Source organism: Ochotona curzoniae, unplaced genomic scaffold (genome assembly GCF_017591425.1).
Source record: "Ochotona curzoniae isolate NIBS_2020 unplaced genomic scaffold, NIBS_Ocur_1.0 contig_2688, whole genome shotgun sequence".
Classification (NCBI taxonomy): Eukaryota; Metazoa; Chordata; class Mammalia; order Lagomorpha; family Ochotonidae; genus Ochotona; species Ochotona curzoniae.
The window spans coordinates 23,707,261-23,728,541 of NW_024465553.1; the positions used below are offsets into that span (position 1 = coordinate 23,707,261).

Sequence of the window (21,281 nt, forward strand, 5' to 3'; positions counted from 1 at the left end):
CATCTACATCTGGGAAGAGTCGGGGTCAGGTGCATCCAGGTGGCAGCTACTCTTATTTTCTTTGTTCTTCAAAAGATCATTGATTACCTTCCCTGGGTTTTTGTTTATGCTTAGCAAAATAGATCAGATGTAGTGGAGCTGGTTTGTATGATAGCAGCTGGAGTTGTGTTTCAAAATTCATATTGCTTGTAACAAAGTACTCTAAGTGGATGCTGTACCATGCAGAACACCAGATTCCCGAGGCCGGTGGTTCCCAGACTGGCGCAAGAGCTTCTTTCCTGTGATTCAGTTAATGAACGCTTCCCAGAATGGCTGAACCAGCATGGCGCCCCAGCAGCTGTTGCTTATGAGATATATAAAAGAACATTTTAAGTTTGGGAACAAAAGATTTGACAAATAAAGAGACACGTTCCTATGAGACAGGAAAAAAATAACCACTGTTCACATATGTAACAAACATACCCCCCACTGGTGACCTTCCAGAAACCAACATTTTTCCCCAGAGGGGTAGGCACCAGCTGTTTCTACATTCGAAAAAACAAAAGTAGAAGCTTGATGCCTTTGGGTTGGGGGGGGGTCACTCCTTGGAATTTGGAGAACACAGTTGTTGGCAGTTCTTTTCTTCCTTCACACAGAGCGTGGCTAGCTGCTCTCTGCAGCAGTTGGTGACCCAAGAGGAGAAGCCCTGTGGGCTTCTGCTACAGCGACCCGCTGTTTAAAGAAACAGCTGTTTTATTGAGAATGGTCTTTGCTTTACCGGGTTTAGCTCTGGAGTGGCATCCTAGGTTTGTGTAGTTGTCCAAGATCAAATCTGGAAGCATTGTCATTTCCTTCTGTGTGTGCTGTCCCTCTGCTAAGTCATGTGCTTTATGCTCTAAGATGGAATCTGTGTGGCTGAGGCGTGGGGTAGGTCTGACTTATATGAAAAACAACAGATCATATGAATACTTGATATTGCGAAACCAGAATCTGCCATGCTTAAGTCGACTTAGTGTGGACTTAGTTTAATGGCTGTGAAACAAGGTACTTACCTGGACTGACAGCATTCCTGGGTCAGCACTGTGTGAGTCTGCCACAGGAAACCTGGGCAGTCTGACTTGCCCTTTAGCCACCTTTGTGGCATGTGCAGCAGGGCTGTGCCTGTCTGAACTATGGATGGTGCTTTTGCCTTTTCCTCAGTATCGGTGCAGATAGCTCTGATGCACTCATCGGGGAAGAGCTGCGTTCTTCTGAGCCTCTTTTTTTAAACATTTATTTATTTTTATTGCAAAGTCAGATATACAGAGAGGAGGAGAGATTCATTCCCCAAGCAGCCTCAAAGGCTGGAGCTGAGCCACTCCGGAGCCCGGGGCCTCCTCCAGGTTTCCCACTTGGATGTAGGGTCCCAAGGCTTTGGGCCGTCCTCAGCTGCTTTCCCAGGCCACAAGCAGGGAGCTGGATGGAAAACTGGACCGCTGGGATTCGAACCCGCGCCCATATGACATCCTGATGTGTTTAAGGCAAGGAATTTAGCTGCCAGGCCACTGCGCTGGGACTCTAAGCCTCACTTCTAACCAGGAGGGCACTGAGGCAGTGTTTCTCAGGAGTGAGCTGTGAATCACCTTCCTCAAAATCAGGTTTTCTGGCACAGTCCTGGGAATCTGTGTATAACAAGCAGTCAGGTGATTTGAGAGCACTGGAGAGGCGGGTGAGGCACAGGACCACCACTACACCTCTTCCTCATCCAGCCCATTTTACATTGCCAGAACATTCTTCCTTAAGTCCTTATAATCGCATTACCCAGAAGCCTGATTGTTGTCTCCTTTCTTCAAGGAAGCTGACAGCTTGAACCTGGTAGCACTGCTGACTGCAGAGTTTGTCATTTGTTTTGGTCTGATTATTCACTCACTTGCTGTAATCAGCAGGGGTTTACTGAGCATTTATTGCATGCCATTCTAGATACTAGGAGTACAACAGTGAATAAAACAAGACAAAATAGAAGCTTTTATTCTGATTAGGAAATGGTAGAAAGTAAAGGAATAATTATGAGCATCAGGTAAGGGATGCAGATAAAAGTTGTGCCTTTCATGGTTAGGGCATACAAGAGAACTCGCTGGCATGCTGACAATTAAATTAAGCAAGAGCTCCGGGTCTGTCTGGAGGTAAATGTTCGAGGCAGGTACGCTTGGCATCTAGAGGTAGGAGCCTGGGAGGAGTAGCCCCAGGCCAGTCAGGGAAAGTGCCAAGAGGCAGAGTGGCCAGCGTGGAGAGAGCCAGAGGAAGGAAGCAGAGATGCATTAGACACATGTGAGGCTGAGGGAGCGGAGAGATTGGGCAATGGGGTTTTGTAGAGCCCTTTGAACAAAGCCCCCATTTGAGAATTTACCAGATGCTATTCTGACTTCAGAATCCTGTTGTCTGGTGTTACAATTCAACCGTGTGACGCTGAATGGTTGTTAGCGCTAGACAGACCCAGCCCCTTTCCCTGTAAAGAACGTGGCCTTCTTGTCTTCGTCCCCAGCACTGCTGCACAGGTGCACGAAGTCTAACAGAAGACTTTGGTCTTGCAGACTTAGGAGTTTCACTCGGTGTTGCAATCTTTTCAAATGTGGTGTTTGAACCAAAGGAAATTGGCTCATTCTTGATTTAAATTGCTGTAAATGTGATTGTGACATCATGTGAATGTTCATGAAATGCTTCTTTCGCTATATGAGTTTTGGGGAGCTTAGACCAGGTTCCTGAAGGGAAAGCCTTTGATTTCCATAAACACTTAGCATTTGGATTATCTGTCGTACTTGTCCCAATAAACTTTGTTTTTTTCTTTCTTTTTTTTTTTTTAGAACAAAATTCATTATTGATTGGATAAGTTCTAACCAAGAGTAGGAGATACACGTGTGAGAACATAGAGCCTTCAATGTGAGACCCAAACTCCATTTGTTGCCTGAGTTTCTACTCTGAATTAAACAAAGATTGGGCACCTTTTGCTTAAATTAAAAAATGAGTAACTAGCCACCATGTGTATTGTAAGAAGAGACAGTCTGCACTGGAAATTCCATGAATAGGCAGGCACCTCTCAGCCCGCAGTGCTGTCAGGGGAGGAAGCCCGCAGGAACCTGGCCCCAGCTAGAGCAAGACGGGGCCTAGTTGCAGTGTCTTGTCCTTCTGTCACACTTTCAGGGCAAAGAACTCATCGATGTTATAAAACAGAGGTAGGGTACTTTTTTCCACCAGGGGTCATTTGGGTGTTTATAACATTTGCAGGCCATGTAAGTTCACCAACTTAAAAATTAGCCTGCTGTGGATTATTTTAAGTCCCAATAATTGTTTTTTTTCTTTAGTGGACCTCATATGGCATGTGGTCCAGGTACTCCCATCCCTTGTTTTAAAGGAATCTTGCTTAAAAACTTTTGTCTTAGAGCTTCCCTGGGCAGTGCCCATCATCTGTATGTCACACTGGTGTTCCGGGTTATATGTATGTGTGACTGAAGTGCAGCACAGAGGATGGCTTCCAGAATACATCAGTTCTTAGAATCTTCCTAGCTGCTCTTAGCCCCCCAAAATAGACCACAGCAGCTGGGGGGACCTATCTGGATTTTGCCACGAGTTCTAGAGTTAGCAAGCAGACCTTTAAACTTGATGTGCTGCTTCAGTCTGCTGTTTTTGTAGCTTTGCAGCTGGACAGGGAGCCTACTGCGAAATTGGATGAAATTGCAACCATCAGCTTATCAACCAGTGTCACAGGGTGAGGGCGAGGCGAACGGTGGCCCTGTTTTTTTTTTTTTTTCTTTTACAAGGGATTGTTATTTTTCCTGACCAGAAATGTTTATTTTAAGAGTCTTTGGTTGGGTACTAGGAAGTGTTACCCCAGGGGATTATTGGCACTGAGCTCTCTGTTTTCTTGGAACAAGACCTGGTGGTGGTCCCATCAGTGAAGGTGTGGTTATGGCCTCCATCCCGTAAGTTAGCTGTTGGCGCCTGAGCCACAATGATCACTCCCGCCGCACTGTCTCACCTCATCACTGTGCTGTTAGCAGTGATTTGGCATTCATAGCTCCTCAGTAGTTTAGAGCACATTCTTGTTGTTATTTTTTTAATATTTATTTTTATTGCAAAGATTCACAGAGAGAAGATGGATGACAGAGAGAAAGATCTTCCGGCCACTGGGTCACTTCCTAATGGCCACAACAGAGCTCAACTGATCCGAAGCTGGGAGCCAGGAGTTTCCTCTGGGTCTCCCATGCAGATGCAGGGTCCCGAGGCTTTGGGATATCTTCTGCTGCTTTCCCAGGCCACAGGCAGGGAGCTGGATGGGAAGTGGAACAGCCAGGATACAAACCAGCACCCATGTGGGATCCCAGTGCATGCAAGGCAAGGACTTTAGGCACTGGGCTACAGCGCCGGGCCCCACTTTCTCATCTTCAGCTGCTTGCTCAATGCCTGCTTATAGTGGACTGCTGTCTCAGGCAGTTGTACTCTGGATTTCTGACTTCTGGTTGGAGCTGTGTTGAAAAGAGAGAATCTAACCACAAATGAAACTCCAGGGTTTCTTGTACTCAGCATAAGTTCTGACTTTCTGATTTGGATGTGAGGATGTGTGGCACATGGTTGAGTCTGAGCACGTAGCTGTGCAGTGGAAGCCAGCGGAACTGGCAGGCTTGCTCAGCCCTTTTGAGAAGGCAGCAGCAGCCAGCGCTGTGCCCACACTGTGTAATTGTGAGCCTTGTGATGGTGCTGTCTGCTCCGGAGGGTCTTGCTCTCTGGCTGAGAGGAGGAGTGCACCTTACAATTAACAATAATAAGATAGCCTGCTGAGCTCGAAATAAGAGGTTTGGAACCTTGAACTAATGTCAGTTTCATTTTCATTAAAATCTGCTTCTCTTAACAGGTAGATGTTGAAACCAAAAGGGGAATGTGGTATTTCTTAAAGCCAAGTACTCCTGACACCTAGCTCAGTGTAGTTTTGCATATCTGACTGTATAATGACTGCCTGTCTGCACTACCCTGAGCGTGCCAGGAAGGTGGGGCGGGGCTCCTGGGCCCTCCTTGCTTCTGTGCTTGGTGATTTTAACTGAGGGCAGCACTCACTCACAGTGTCCCAGAGAGCTCATTGCTGTGGATGCTCTGGAGGCGATCCGTGCATCCAGCCGCACTGTGTCACATCCTGGCCGCTAGAAAGATTTTAAAAAATGAAGTGTGAACCATAGCCCCAGGCACTTCACCTCATTGCTCACTGAGGCTACTACCTGCCAGACTCCAGTTTGGGCAGTTACCTTAAATTTTCTATGTCCTTTTTTGTTTTTATTGGAAAGGCAGGTCAGACTTAACGAAAAGGAGAGACAGTGAGGCCTTCCATCCCCTGGTTCACTCCCCAAATGGCCACAGTGGCTGGTGTTTAGTCAATCCGAAGCCGGAAGCTTCCACTGGGTCTCCCACACAGGTGCAGGGTTCCAAAACTTTGGGCCATAAGCAGGGAGATGGATGGGACTGGAGCAGCTGGGACACAACCTGGCACCCATAGGGGTTCTGTTGCTTGTGAGGTGAGGACTTGGCCATTCAGCTGTCACACTGGACCCAAATTGTCTGCATCTTAAATAGTTGTCCAGGTCTCCCTTAACTCCTGGCTCAGGAATTATAAATAATATTTTTTCCTTTTAAGATTTTTTTTTTTGAAAGGCATAGTAAGAGAGGAAGAGGCAGAGATGTTCCGTCTGCTGGTTCACTCCCTAACTGTCCACAGCTGTCAGGTCTGGGCCAGGCTGATGCCAGAGGCCAGGAGTGCCATCCTCATGTCCCACATTTGTTCATGCCATCAGGTGCCTGAGCAGGAAGCTGGTTGAGGAGAGGTGCAGCCAGGCCCTGAGCCAGCACCTCCATATGGGATGCCAGCCTAGCAAGCACCACTTGAAGCTGCTGTGCTGTGGTGGCACCCTCTGTCAGTGTTCTTGCTGTGTTCTTTACGTGGTGTTCCCAGGGCTTTAGTTTTCTATTAAGATGCCCCACTTGCTTGCCTGCCCTTCCTCCTGTTTGCGTTCTTGGGGCAGGGTGGGTCTGTTTCCCCTTGTGGGTTTGTCCAGGAATGTCCTCCTTGGCTTCTCTTCCGTAAAATCCATGCCAGCCTCTGCTCGTTGATTTCCACTGAAGATGCAGGAGACCCCTGCACTGATTCCTACCTGTGTCCTTGCCCGCCAGTTTCCCCCGCTGCCCTGGCATCATCAGTACCTCACTGCCTGTGGAACCTGTGACTTCGGAGGCTGTGAGCTCTGCTGTGTCTGACTCTTAGCCTACAACTGAAGGCTGTACTCCTCGCGGGCAGACACTGTGTTGCTCAGGTGTGGAGACAGGCCTCAGTGCTGGGGACAGATGCTGGCCCCTGTGTGCATCCTAAGCTCTGGACGGGGAGGGACTGTCGCCAGACCTCCCCCTCAGCGGTTTGTTTTCTGCTTTTCTCTAACACGGCTGCAATGTTTGCTTTAGTTTTTAATATTTTGTGAAAAGGGCTGCTCAATAGAGATCTAATATAAATCACAAATACTTTTTTAGAAATTTTATTGTGTTTTTCATAAATACATTTTATTTTTTTTAATTTTTAAAAGATTTATTTTTATTGCTAAGTCAGACATATATAGAGAGGAGGAGAGACAGAGAGGAAGATCTTCCGTCCAATGATTCACTCCCCAAGTGACCACAACAGCCACTTCTGTGCCAATCTGAAGCCAGGAGTCAGGAACTTCTTCCAGGTTTCCCATGTGGGTGCAAGATCCCAAGGCTTTAGGCTATGTTCTACTGCTTTCCCAGGCCACAAGCAGAAGCAGGGAACTGGATGGGAAGTGGGGCTGCCGGGATTAGAACCAGTGCCCATATGGGATCCTAGCACATTTAAGGCGAGGACCAGAACTGGCTGCTAGGCCACCACGCTGGGCTTCTACAAATGCATTTTAAATAGAATTTAATTTAAATGTAATTAAACTTCCTGTTGGACACAGCAAAAAAGTGAAAAAGTGATAAGTAAATGTATTTTAAGGAAGTTTTTTATCTAATATTCAAATAGAAGTGACTTCATGTGATCAGCATATTGAAAGCTGTTAATGAGTTGTGGGCATTTGGCCTAACATGGCATCCTTCGGGGCGCCGTATCACATTGGAAAGCCGGAATTCGGTGTCATCCGGGGAGGAGGCCATTGATGGCTTAAGTAGCTGGGTCCCTGTCACTCAGTGTTATAATCAGAAAGTCACTCAGTTTGGTAGTCAGAAACCCAGATGTCGTTCTTGGCTTCTGACTGTGGTCTGACCCAGGTGCTTGTTGGTGCAGACGTTTGAGGGCTAAGACATTGCATGGAAGCTGTAGCTCTCTCTACCTTTTAAATAAATCTTTGGATTTTTTTTGCTTGTTTTTGTTTTTTAATATTTATTTATTTTTATTGGAAAGTTAGATATACAGAGAGGAGAGACAGGAAGATCTTCTGTCTGTTGATTCACTCCCCAAATGGCTGCAATGTTTGGAACTACACCAATCTGAGGCCAGGTGCCGGGAACTTCCTCTGGGTCTCTTACACGGATGCAGGTGCCACGTTCTGCTGCTTTCCCAAACACATTATCAGAGAGCTGGATAGGAAGTGGAGCAGCTAGGACACAAACCAGCACCTATATGGATGCTGACACCATAGGCAGAGCTTAACTTGCTATGCCATAGCACCTGCTCCTGTGAGATTTTTAGAGATTTTTCTTGGATTAAATGTTTAAAAATTCGATGTGTGTTTTACAGTTGCAGCCCATCTCTATTCAGAGCCATCACTTTGCAAGTGTTTATTAGCCGCATGTAATATGTTACGAACTATCATCCTGAATAGCATAGCTAAAAATAAGCTCCCTACCACCACTCCCTGTCTTAATATGACTGTAGTTGGCACCATCTTAAAACGCATATCAAAAGAAGCTTGCCCCTCTTTTTCCCCTCCAGGAAGCTGTTTCTCAGTCTGTAGATGTGTTGCTGGAGTCCAGGAAGCAGGCAATGATGATAGCATTTGCGTGTTCCTTCCTGGTTCCTTCGTGGGCTTGCTTTCTGTGGCTGAGATGGCACGCTGTGTCCACGTCATGCCAGGCTTCATGTGTGGTCATGATGCGTGTTTGTGTTAGTTTGGGTTGTGTCCACTTTTACATTTTATAAGTCACATAGAGATGAACAGCTTGTACTGCCTGTTTCCATGGACCAGGTTCCCAGAAGCTGACCTTCCGGGCAGGCATTTGAGCAAGATTTCTTCTGTGTGTTGGAAAATGCTTCCCAGGAGGAGTGTTGTTGGGTCCTCTTGTTTTCAAGCACATTCTAAAAACTAGGCTTTGGGTAATATTTTGAGAGTATCTGCTTCACCATACTGGTTGGGGTGGGTGAAGAGGAGGGATGTTTTTCAAGGGAGTAACTGATCTAGTTGGCAGAAAGTAGTAATTGCTTTTATGTGTTGCTTATTACCCATGCTAGTAAAAGCTTTTCCACATGTTGACTTGCTGGCTCTGTTTCCTCTTCCGAGACCACGTGCTCTTGTCCCGAATGGCTATAAAGTCTGAGAAGGAAGTCCATACCTTCACTCAGGCTACAAAGGCACATGGGGAAGTGCAGAGTTTGTAAGTGATTTTTGCATTGACCCTGAAATACATGTGTGACCCCAGGCTCTAGGTAAGCCCCTTGCGAAGGGCTCACGTGGCAGTGTGCTAGGAACAGGGTACCTGCCCGGAACCTTTTAGCCAGGCCTGCTCTGACCCCACAGCCTTCCGGCCTGCCTGCTTGGCACTGGTGGACTCCGTTTTTGAAGGAACTGGTTTGGTAGAGACCTACATCAGTTGTGCAGGAGCTTTAGTTTCTGCTTTCATAAGATGGTTTGTTCAGACAAGTGGTGCTGGCTTTGCCCTAGCGCTCCCTCTGCTTTCAGAGGTTTTAGGAAATGCATAGATAACCTTTTCTTCAAAGTAAGTCATAGTGCAAAGTCAGACTGATGACAGTTCTGTTTTCTGTTTCTCCAGGATTGGCAGTTTGGTTCTTGGGAGAATAGAGCAACTGTAACAGCAGCCCAGGAGACTGTATTTTTTTTTTCTAAAGATTTGTTTATTTTTCATTACAAAATCACATAATACAGAGAGGAGGAGAGACAGAGGAAGATCTTCTGTCCAGTGAGTCACTCCCCAAGTGAGCACAACGGCCGGTGTTGCACCAATCTGAAGCCGGGAACCAGGAACCTTTTCCAGGTCTCCCACGCGGGTGCAGGGTCCCAAAGCATTGGGCTGTCCTCAACTGCTTTCCCAGGCCACAAGCAGGGAGCTGGATGGGAAGTGGAGCTGCCGGGATTAGAACTGGCACCCATATGGGATCCTGGTGCATTCAAGGCGAGGACTTTAGCCACTAGGCTACTGAGCTGGGCCCAGGAGACTGTATTTTCAACAAAAAGGAAGAGTGATACGTACAGGCCAGACCATTGTTTCTCAAGCTGGCATTCATGCCTCCAGGAGGGCTGCCAGCCCCTGCTCTTTGTTCACCCATCCCACCACCTTCTAAAGCAACATGGAGCCTTACGCAGAACCAAGTTACTGCAGTACAGTGTACAGCTCCACACGCGTTTGCAGCTCTTGCTTGTATATGACAGTGTTTGAGAACCTTTACCTTCTGTGTGATTTAATAGCATTGGACTTCATCTGAGCATCGGTGTTTACTATTTCCAGAATCCCCAGGGACCTTAATGCGTGGTAACAGTCACGCTGTCTTGGGTTGGGGTCACTAACATTTCCTTGCTCTCTCGGGCCAAGCCCCCTCTGCTCGCCAGCCACCTCCCCACTCCAGACTTCTGCTAGGACCCTGCTTGCTGTTTCTCACGACTCTATCAGAAGACAGTCTGCTTGCCACGCTGTTTTAGTATGGTTACTGGTTTTCACTTTCCAACCCAATTCTAAAGACTCAAGTCTTCGTCATGACTTCTGTGTCAATGATTCTGGCATGTTTGCCTTCTCTGGCCCTTCACGCCTGCCCATCTTTTCTGGTAGCTCCACTTCAGCCTCTGTTCTTCCCTGAGTGACCCAGGGTCCTGTGTTCACATTCTGACTCGGCTTCCTCTGATTGCATAACAGCAGGTAAGCACCTGCTCTATGCCTCAGGTTGTTCATGTATAAACCAGGCCATATGAGGACGCCTAGTTCTTAGCAGTACTCAGAGCTGCCACCTTCATCTTCCCCATCTGTAGTGCTTTGGGCCACCGTGGGTTTGGCATGAACTCTGCCGGGGCTGCCAGTGTCCTTTGTTGAGACTCCCAGAGGTGCGAGAGGCTGACAGGTGTGTTCAGCTGGGATGTGTTCTGTCTCAGGGCAGTGTCTAAACTGTTGGAGAGTCATTTCTGTTCCAAAAAGTAGAATCCCAATGAATGGCTTCCAGCTGTCAAACCTAGCTTGAGGTGGGGATGGGGGAACAAATTTAGGTACCTGAGTTACTCAAAGGCAGCACCTTAGCAGTGGACACGTCGACTCACCAGCTTCCTTCTGGACAGTCACACACACGTGAAGACTGTCAACTGACTGCTGACCAAGAACGTTTTTAGAAAACAGAAACCGAAAGCCCAGTGCCGGTTCAGAGTCCAGGCAGTCACGCCCAGGGCCTCCTGCTGCTTGCTTACTGCCCACGCCTTCACTCCGCTGCTCAGGTGTCCTGTGGACTTGGGGAAGGTGGATGGAAGGGAGGGGGTTTTAGGTAAACCTCATGTGGTCTAGGTTTAGTCTTTCACTTTTGCTCCCCTGCACTGCTCACACATGCACCTTTGGGAAAGGGATTCTGTAATTTTTGTACTTTGTTGTTGTTGTTGTTGTTGAGTATCCTGCCTGAGAAGAGCAAGGTGAACTGCAACATTCCTGTGGACTTAGGGAGGGGCCAAGGCACCCGACGTGACCCGAGGCCCTTCTGCTTTCAGTCGGGGCTGGAGGAAGGCGTATGCAGTGCATTCCACAGGCCTGAGCCAGGTTCAAAGCTGTCCAACTTGCTTTGGGGACCTCTTGTTCCCTGTCATTCTGTATTCCAAGCATGTGTGAATTTTATCTTAGTCCAAAACCTCCTTGCTGTCACTGGTGGGTTTTGACTTGTCATGTTATCTGTGCCGCTCACCTTCATTTCCTGGTACCACTTTCCTAGTTTTCTGTGTAGCGTTTGAAGGAGAAGATGGTGGCACAAAGACTTTGTGCTGGCATGGTCACTCTGAACAGCACTGTCTGGGGACACCGTCTGGGACAACACAGAGGGAGTGTTGTCTCCTGTGGATAGTTAGTGAAAAAGTAGTTTTAGCCTGGGCAAAGTTAGAGAGAGGGTGGGATGTAAGCATGCGTGGCGGTTCCATCAGTGACGGAGAGGGCGGGAGGTGGATGGCTGTCTCGGCTCTGGCAAGCAGTAGCAAGCGTGGGCCACAGTGCCTTTGAACAACGAGTACAGGATGCACCTGTCTCCTTATTTATATCAAGTTTATATTACTCGATATAAACATATCAAGTAAGTATATATGTTTATATATACTTGAAATATATGCACTCGAAAGACACAGCCTCAGAAGCAGGCGAAAGAAAGGCTTCCCATCTCCTTGGCTTACTCCCACGGCAGCCAGAGTTGCGCCAGGAGCTTCATCCAAAGTCTCCCGCGTGGGTCGTAGGGCCCCAAGCACTCGGGCCGTCATCTGTCGTTGCCTTCCCAGGCATGTTAGTAGGCAGCTGATGAGCAGCACAGCAGCCTGGGGTCACACCAGCCCTGGGATGTGGGAACAGCTTAACCTGCTGTCACCAGACTGTTTATAGTCAGTTTTAATTTCATTTCCAATATGTAGAACACGGATGTAAGTCCTTTATAATTATGTGCTTTTCTTTTTTCCTTTTATCACATAATAGTCCCTAATAAGGTCCTTTTTTGCAGAAAAGGGAAACAGCATTGGCGCTGTCCTGTGCTGAGCCCTCCTTCCCCTTCCACATGTTGACTTACCCAGAGAAAAACAGCTGGCTTATTCACCCCATGCCCCTTTTGGTGCTGTTCTTCCCCATGCCCTGGGTCCTTTCCCACAGATTCCACCCGGTCTAATGCGGGGCTCGGTGTTGAGATAGGAGTGTGTGTGGGTAGCAGTGAGACCCATGCTTGGCACGCAGTGACAGTCTCCCCGGCCTTTCTAATCTGTACTAGTCAGGTTACACCTGTCAGCGCTGCCCTGTGATTTGTCTGCAGGGAGATAATATTTATCTCCTTACTGGAGAGCAAGTAAGCCTCTGGCCACAGAAGCCATGATCCAGACCTTCTGTCTCCCCCAACGGCGCCTGCCTGGCACCCTGTGCATCACTCTCCCCAGATAAAATGCTGATTACATAGCAACAGCTCCTCTTAAAGAATTTGCCTTCAGGGTACCATGAGCACATGCACTGGCGAACAAGCAAAGCCACTCTGATGCCAGCTCCACCTGAGATCTGTCAGTGGAAGTGGTTGGCATTTCATAAGAGGCTGGGCTTGGTTTTGCTACCCTGAGTGTGAGTGGTGTACCATGTACCAACACATGTGCACTGTGGCCCCCATCAAGGTTCTGGCTGTTCAGGACCCATTGGGGTTGTGATGTGGTATTGGCAAGTCATGCCTGCTGGAATACTGAGTCTTTCTTCTGCTGAGGAGGCCCTGGCATGAATGTCCTGCCTTGGGCACTCAGGCTTTTTACCCTTCTACCAGCTGGACTGACTGGCTGGCCAGCCTAAGTCACCCTGAGCCTGTGTGTGACCCAGAGGATTCCCCCAAACCCCATCAACTTCCAGTGGTACAAAAACCTGATGTGTATTTTATTGGTGTGTTACCTTGTTCACCAGCTAGGACACATTCCAGGAGTTCTGTGGCCATTGTGCAGGCGTGGCTGCTGGTGGAAATGGCCCAATCTCCTGGCCTTCCTGTGTTGACATCAAGTGCTGACAGCTGTCATGAACATCCCTGTAGTCAGGAGGGCTGACCGAGTGACTGAGCAACAAGTCGGGCAGTTGAAGGTGTGGCTCTCATCAAGACCCTAATGGGAAACGGCCTTCCCTTCCATACCCGTCCCAAGCCAGCTCCAACGAGGCTCTTGCTCTGGTCTGTGCAGCAGCTGCGCAGTCGGGCCCTCGCAGAGTTGGTGGCCCGCTGTTGGATCTGAATGGTGTTTTAATGCTTTCAGATGTAGCCTTGCTGAAGACTTAAAAATGGTCTAAAGAACCACAGGGGATTGGGAGGAGTTTATAGTCGGGAGTCAGGTGGACCCAAGTTTAGTCCAGGCTGTGCCACTATCTAGCTAGTGATTGGAGTGAGCCAGTCTGCTTCTCCAGGTTTTGGGTTCCTGAGGCAGCTACTTCTGAGCCTGCGCCCAGGAGGTAAGCTCTGGGAAGCACCTGGCACAAAAGAAGGCCCTGGCGAGCTGTTAGGCTCTTCATTGGCCGCCTTCCACGTCCCTCTCCGGTCTCCAGCAGCCCATGCCCTTACCACAGAAAGGCACGGTTTGCTCCCTCTCTGTCTGGACTCAATCTTTATTTTGTTCCCTGTGTTTCTTCTGTTGCAACAGGCATCCCGGGCCCAAATCCTAGACAAAGCCACAGAGTATATCCAGTATATGCGAAGGAAAAACCACACACACCAGCAGGACATCGACGACCTCAAGCGGCAGAATGCTCTTCTGGAGCAGCAAGGTGAGCTGCTGGACCTGTGGGGCGCCTGGCCCTGCCATGCCCTGGTCAGCCAGGGCTTCCACACCTGGGCTTGTAGGGTCCAAACGGTCATGGAGCTGTGCTCCGAAGCAGCCTCAGCCCTGCCTTGCGGGGCTGAGGAGCTGTCAACAGGACGGCCCGAGGAGACAGTGGAGGCTAGGCAGTTGGCCCGAGCAGACCTGGATCTCTCCCCGCCTCGGGGCTCAGGTGTGCATCTATGGTAGGGCTTGCACCTGGCATCAGGTGTCTGCCAAGAGCTTGGAAGTCTGGAGTGGAAAGTGCTGTAAGTACTGGAGGTTCCAAGGTGTGCAAGGACAGTGAGCCCGAGCCGTGGTCACTGGTAGTCCAACCAGGGCAGCCCGTGGGCCAGGCCCCTGCTGTTCTCCAATGCTCACACCCGCCTTTTCCTACAACCACAGGGGAAAGCGAGAGCTGATCAAGGTCTTTGTTCCTGGGGAATTCACTTCTCTTCCTCCCTCATGGAAGATGCAAGTAAAAGGAAATGCAAGTAACGACTGGGGTTAGAAACCTCACATACAATACAATGCAGAACAGTCAATGGGCTGACTTTCCGGGCTCCAGCTGAGCTGAACCAAGGGCTGGGTAGTGGGCGGTGTGAGCGGGTTGGTCACCGGGCTGCCACCTGCATGTAAGGGCTCCTGTCAAAAGGCCCAGGTACTTGGTGTGTGTTGGTGACTTTCTTCAATTGTCCAGCTTGTCATTCCAAATGGATTTGTACATGAGAGCCAAGCCCAAACTGTTCTGTGGCTAAGCCACCTGAGTTCACCTCTCCTTTTGTGGTGGGGCCTTCACCCCCTCATGGAACCTGGCATTCCTGGGCCGGCTTCTCTCGTCATTGCCCTGCTGACTCCCACGGGGAGCTCGCGTTCCGCTCTTGTGTGGCAAGGTGGTTATATCCTGTGCCTTCTCTTCAGGGTCAGGAGGGATTGCACAGTGACTGCTGTGTTGCTGTGCCCCCAGCTCCAGCTGGGAAAGGAGGGAGGGCCACCCGTGCTGTGGGGGTTGGCCTGCAAGCCCTTAGGAAGAGCAGGCTGGACCCTGAGGCGGATGCTTGGTGGCCCCCCATCTGTAGAAGGCTGTAACACGTTCCCTTGGTTGCCTTGCAGTCCGTGCACTGGAGAAGGCGAGGTCAAGTGCCCAACTGCAGACCAACTACCCCTCCTCAGACAGCAGCCTCTACACCAACGCCAAGGGCAGCACCATCTCTGCCTTCGATGGGGGCTCGGACTCCAGTTCTGAGTCGGAGCCCGAAGAGCCCCAAAGCAGGAAGAAGCTCCGAGTGGAGGCCAACTAAGCTGCGTGGGGCAGGCCAGCAATAAAAACTGTCGGTCCCCCGTCTCGGCCTCCTTCCGTTCATCAGTAGAACCTTCACAACCATTTAAGAGACTCTTTTTCTTTCTCTCTTTTTTTTTTTTTTTTTTTTTTTTTTAATGTAGAAGCTCTTGGACAACAGCTCTCATTCTCCTTCCCCATTTCCATTATTTTTAAAGAATTTATTCCCTTCAGGGATTCCTTGTCCCCACCAGGAGTTTTTCAACCAAAATCCCCCAACTTGGCAGCTTTTTCTGTGGAGGACAGACGGCCAGCCAGACCTCGCAGCACATGGCGTCCTGCCCACCGCCCGGCACCTGCGGCAGGCTCACTGCGCCTGGCCTCCGGGGCTCCCTCACCTGCGTGGGACAGACCTTATGAATCTGTGAACTGCTCTGCATCGGGAAGATGACCAATGTGGAATAATCAGAATTACTCCCTTCCTGTGTAAGGGTTTTTTCTTTCTTCTAAAGAGTTATTTATCGCTCATATCGAAAGACCAAGATCCTTGGAGAAGTTTGTGGCACACACGAGTGGGGACAGATTGGCAGAGTCTGGGGCCATATCTCCTGCCTCTCTCAGGCAGCTGTTCCTGCCTGCAGGGCCAGCCCTGGGGATGGCTGCGCAGCACTGAGTGGTATGTATGGGAGATCGCAGCAGTGAAGCTGCCACCAGTGAGTGGTGGGGAGGTGGTGGATTCTGGGGGCGGGACAGGGAGGGGAGATTGGGCGGGGTAGAGATTTTGTACTGAGGGCCAGTGATGATGTTTTGATATTTATTTCCTGCTATTGAAATTTGAATCTGAGTGAATTGTCCCTACTTCTGATGATGTCGGTAATGCAAAGCGACAGATTCATAAAGTAATGATCAAATCTTCCTTTCTTTCTGTGTGTATTTCTAAGACATAGAGCCCGTTGATTTTTGTATGTAAATACCAAGAGCGATTTACCTGGTACTAAACCCGCACTTGAGTGCGGCCTCCCTGCCCTCCTTGCCCCTTGCCTACTCTTTCCTGCTGTCCTGGACCCGGTCTGCACTGTGTGACCCAGCCCTGGTTCTGGCTGCGGTCAGCAGGTCCAAGGGAAGGGCTTTGTGTGTTTAGGTCTCATTCCTTTGTTTCTTTCCTACTTCGTTCCCAGCATTTGCTGATTTCTAGTGTGTACTCGGTAGTCTCAGTCCATGTTTGATTCCATTCCATGGAAATAAGAAGTATGTTGTACATACTGCCCAAGAGTTGTCTTGCAAGTTAAGGCTTCCCTCTTTACTATAAGACTATAAATAAAAACTTATTTTATCCTTCTTGGTGGTGGTGTCTTTTTGCCTCCTGCAAAGGCCAGAAGGAATGAGCCTTCTGGAAACTTCTGGGCCTGTGTAGAAGCCTGAGAGAGGAGAGAACATCTCTGGGCTTGCAGAACCAGAGCTGCTTCCCTTTGGCTGGGAGGGCCCAGCTCAGCCTGCGGGCTGGTAGCAGCGGGGTTGGGGGTGTCTCGGCTCACCACCGCAGGCTTTGAAGTTTCGGGGCTATAGACGTTGCCGCAGAACATGCGGCCTTTGGGGGACCTGGCAGTCCTGTGCTGTGGCTCCTGTCCTGTTGGGAATGTGGACTCGGTTGTGTTTCTAGAGTGCTCAGCTGCAGTCAGGAGGGCAGTGCTGGCAGTCAGGATTATAGCAGTGTCAGACTAGGGACCCAACCCCAGCTTATACTTGTCTGTGTTTGGAAGTATTTGTGACCAAGAAGGTGAAGTGCGGATTTTCCTGGGAAATGTCATTATTTGTACACCAACAGAGGAAGTAGAGGCGCGTCGGATATTGGGGGGGGGGGGGGGGATATCAAATTTACAGAGAGGAGAAACAAAGAATTCCCATCCACTGGTTCACTTCCCAAGTGGCCACAACAGCTGGAGCTGAGTTGATCCAAAGCCAGGAGCCAGGAGCTTCTTCCAGCAGGTGCAATGTCCTAAGGCTTTGGGCCGTCCTCAACTGCTTTCCCAGGCCACAGCAGGAAGCTGGATGGGAAGTGGAGCAGCCAGAATACGAACCTGCTCCCATAGGCGAGAGTTTAGCCACTAGGCTACTGCGCCAGGCCTGGTGTGTCAGATCTTTGAACAGTAGAGTGTGCTGACGTTACTGTCATCTGAATGGCAAGTTCATGGTATCTCCTGTTGGGTTTTGAGGTGTTTCTCCAACATGCAATGCTAAAGCCATGAGGATTACAGATGATGCTTTCCAAGGCGGAAGAAAGAGTTGGGAATGAGAAGCCAGGTGCTTGTCTGGCCTTCACTCTTCCCCTTTTTTCCTTGCCGTTCATGATCTCTCAGTATACATAGCCTGAAATGCCAACCATGTTTATTATCCACAGTTCATGTGATCAAGACAGATGTTGGAACTGAGCTTTGTCCTGGCACAGCCGGACAGACATCTAGTATGTGGGGAGCTAGTTAGAATGGCAATAGAGCAAGCAGGGGGTCAGGTGACGGGTCCAAGAGTCATTCTAGCTCCAGCAGACTGCCTAAACGCACAAGAGGTTGAATTTAGGCTTCTGTAGAGTCCAATGAAGACTTGGAAGTAAAACAGTGGCAGAGAATATGGTGGGCTAGTCAGCCCAGACCCTCGGGTGCATGTGAAGCAACTAAATACCCTTGCCCCAACTCTTGCCGTGGAAATTGTCCCTTGCTCTTTTACTGATGCCCCTCGGTATGGTTGGTCTCCATCATTGCCCTCCACATAGCTGCCAGGTCACCTGCTGAAGTGCCTGCTCCCCTCAGCAGGCGTGAGCTCACCATTTCTCTAATCCTATACACTTGCTCACAGCGGTCCCATTGTTGAAAGTTTCTGCCTAGGCACTGTTAAGACAGCGCCACAACTTGAGTAAGAAATGAGCTGTCATAGCCGTCATCCTAGCTGAGTTTGCACAAGATCATGGACATGCGTAATGATGGAGACCTGCATGGGCACTGAAGGAGCTGGAGGCTTCTGTGGGCGTGTGTCAGGTCTGACATAGCCTGAGCAGGTGTCTGCCATCGTCCCACCCCTATGGGCCGTTGGCGTTGGCCACTTGGTGGAGGCCCAGGCAGAACTGCTCACAAGTTCCTCTAGTGGCGCTGCTCAGACAGGGTCTCTGGGCTGTGCTTGTTAAGAAGGCATTTCTGGTTCCAGCTCCTGTGACCTAAAGCACTCTGGCACAGTGGGAACCAGGCTTAACAAGTTCGCCACTCAGAAACAGCAGCAGGTTGCAAGGGAAAGCGGCACAGCTGGACTGAGTTGGCCTGTGGGGTATGAGCTCAAGCTCCCTGAGGCTGGATGGGGAGGAAGGCAGCTCACTGTGGGGTCCTGGTTTGGGGGCTCAGAAGGAAGCAGGGCTTCCGGCCACACCCCATGTACCTGCTTTTAATGCCATGCGCTGCTGGCCTCTGGTCCCCAGACAGGATTATAATCCAGCCAGAGCGAGGACATCTCAGGCCTGATTGCTACCAGGGACCGGAAGCTAGAACCTTTAAGAGTTCCATGTGGGGAGAAGGAGTTTGTTGATCAGAGACCAAGAACTTGCTTCAGGGCTTGGGAGTTTATTGCAACTAGGGGCTATCCCCTAGATGGTCCCTGGGAAGGAGAGAGATGCCTTTTTCGAGTGAATCTCAGAAAAGCACATAGTCCTCATGCCCTGTGGGTGAGTGAGCAGGTGGCGTCACCACAGGGAGGCCTGGAGCCGCCACACAGGCACGCTCACGCTCCAGCTTTAGAGGCATCCACGGTGGGGCAGATGGCCACTCACCCGGGAAGTGGTACTGCCTGGGGCTTCACTGTGGCTGTGAGGGTGGGGAGGAGAGCACTGGGTGGGCCAGTGCAGCTGGGGTGGGGTTCTTAAGGCCAAGGGTGTGAACCTGTCTGGTTGGTGTGGCAGCTGCTGCCCTGACCTCTCAGGTGACATTGCTCTGTGTGCCTTGCCACGTGAGAACAATTATAGCACCGAGTGTCATTGCGAAGCTTGCAGGTGTACATAGGAAAAACCTTGACCTGTTGTAGCTGGTGCTGGAGGAGGATTAGACTGGGTCTTGTGGCCATGACTGCTAAGTGTTAGTAGTGAGTGGACTGGTACCCTTTCCCAGAGTGCCTGGGTTTTGTTGTGGCATGGAGTGAGTGTGAATGCCTCTCCCTCTCCAATGGATGAGTTAGATGCATCAAAGTTCATAAGAGAAAAAAGAAGTAGATAACATAGTGAGTGGCTAAAGGACAGATGCGTGTGGACTAACGCAGGATCAGAGATGTGTTAACCACTTGGAAGATGAAATTCCCCCTTGCTGGCCGGGGGAACTACCAATGTGCTGGCAGTGTGGCCCCCGTTCTTCATTCCCGTGTCCATTGGTCTTTGTGTAGTACTGCCCAGTATGCTCCTGCTGGTAAGGATAGTGGTGGAACCATCTGCTTCCCCCCTCACAGGGTCCCTCAAGCAGAGTCAGCCTGCTGGCCGGGGTGTGGACAGACCCTGCCGACTGCCTCCCGACTCCCAGGGCTCTGTGCGTGCCTCCCACACTGCATGTGCATACACCCTGCGGGATGGGCGTGTCTAGGAGAGCACCTGAGCCAGGTGGCCCTGAGCAATCCACAACCTGCCAGAGCAGATCCCCTCCTGCACCTGTGCCCGGTGCCAGCTGCCCCAGCAAGCCCCAGTGAGAACTGTTTTCCTGTGATGTCCACTGCAAGGATGGGGCCCTGACACACCTCTGGCCTTCCCCAGGCAAAGCTGCCTGGCACAGATGGCTGCTGTTAGCCTTTTCTAGAAAGAGGAAAACCAGAGAAAAGTAAAAAGGGGCTGGGGGACAATGATCAAGAATAGGAAGCAAGCTACATCAGAGCCTTCCACCCAGTGTGGTGAATTAAACTTCTTTCCAAGAAATAGCAAACTGGCTGGTGCAGGCTGCCAGAGAGAGGTGTGTGTCCTCTTGCCCAGGAACTGGAATGAGGCCTACAAAGTCTGGTCCAACAACTGGCCACAGGGATATGCAGTCACTCCTGCTTAGCCCCAGCCCAGGGCATGGTTGGGGCACAGCTGTCTAGGTGATGCTTGACAGCCTTGCCAGCTCAGGGTTGCAGAGGCAGAGCTAGGGTCAGAAGGCCACAGCTGGCCAGCCAGTTGAGGAAGGAATGTCACATCCCCAGCAATTCCCTACTGCAAGGCAAGTGGGATATTTGGGAGGAAAAACTTTGGCCGTGTTTCCCATGCAGGAAACACAAATCCAGTGGTAAGCAGCCCTTCCTGATAGTGAGCTCCCAGAAGGTCAGAGGCTGCTCTGTCCTTGGCTGGCATCCCAGCATCCCAGCCCGTCATACATACAGCCTCTGCAGTGCCTGTCCCCGGGCCCTTGTGTGAGATCCTTTACCCCATGGATCTCTAGCAGCCTGGCTTCTCAGCCCAGCACCATGCAGGCTGCTGGGGAGGTACAGGCAGCCGACACAAACTTGAGCACTCCCTCTGGGAGCTTGAGGTAGGTGGGAATGAGTTGCTCAAGGTGCAGCGGGCTCCAAATGCTAGGGGAGGTATGGTCTGCGTGCAAGAGGGCAAGAAGAGCCGGGCCATTGCCTCTCAAGCTCTTAGCGGACTCTCCTTCCTCCTTCCCCACCAGAGCCCAGGCGCAGACTTCTGTGCAGCTGTGGGAGAAGGGAAGGAGGGCCGAGGCCTCTTGGCCAGCACAGGCAGGATAAGCATGTGCTTCCCTTGGCACTCACGGCCCCCGGGCTAGGGCTCTGGGCACAAGGCAGCCATCACTTTGAGAGGGAGAGCAAGGGCTGGGTACTGCCTAGCAAAGGGCACAGCATGGGCCCCTGGGACTGTCATCAGTCCTCTGCATTTCCCTGGTGGGGCCCTTGCAGCCTGTGAGGAAGGATCAGGCCTGCATTTCCCCCCTGAGAGCTTTGACACAGCAAGACTTGCTCCATATCTGGTAGCTGAAGTGCTAGGTGCCTGGCACACCCTGTGTCTTGTCTGCCCAGGCCATCACATGTGTAGCAGGTGGCAACAAAGTCTCACACCCAAGATAACACGCATGCGACATGGCAGAGAGATTTGAATGTGATCAAAGATTGAGAAAATAGTATACTGAATCCAAGTGTGGCCATTGTATCGTCAGCATTCATCAGCGTTCAGTACTCGGGGAAATGAAGATGCCTTGTTACCGCTATTGACGAGAATAGGAGAGTATGGGTTTGCCAAAGGGAGGTGACCTCACGGCTGCCAGTGAGGTCTCCCGGTGGCCAAAGATGGAATGGTT

At 50.4% G+C, this 21,281-nt stretch overlaps 1 protein-coding gene across 5 annotated transcripts in view; it reads left to right on the plus strand.

Moving 5' to 3' along the window:
- Positions 1–16,317, plus strand: part of MAX (MYC associated factor X) — a 24,908-nt gene extending 8,591 nt beyond the window's left edge. For 2 of the 5 annotated variants that reach the window (XM_040975452.1, XM_040975453.1), the window contains 2 exons: positions 13,545–13,668; positions 14,814–16,317. In XM_040975452.1, the coding sequence (XP_040831386.1) occupies positions 13,545–13,668; positions 14,814–15,001 (312 nt within the window). In that variant the 3' untranslated portion in view covers positions 15,002–16,317. The other 3 variants (XR_005883333.1, XR_005883334.1, XM_040975450.1) reach the window with 3 other exon arrangements.
- Positions 16,318–21,281: the final 4,964 nt, after the last annotated feature.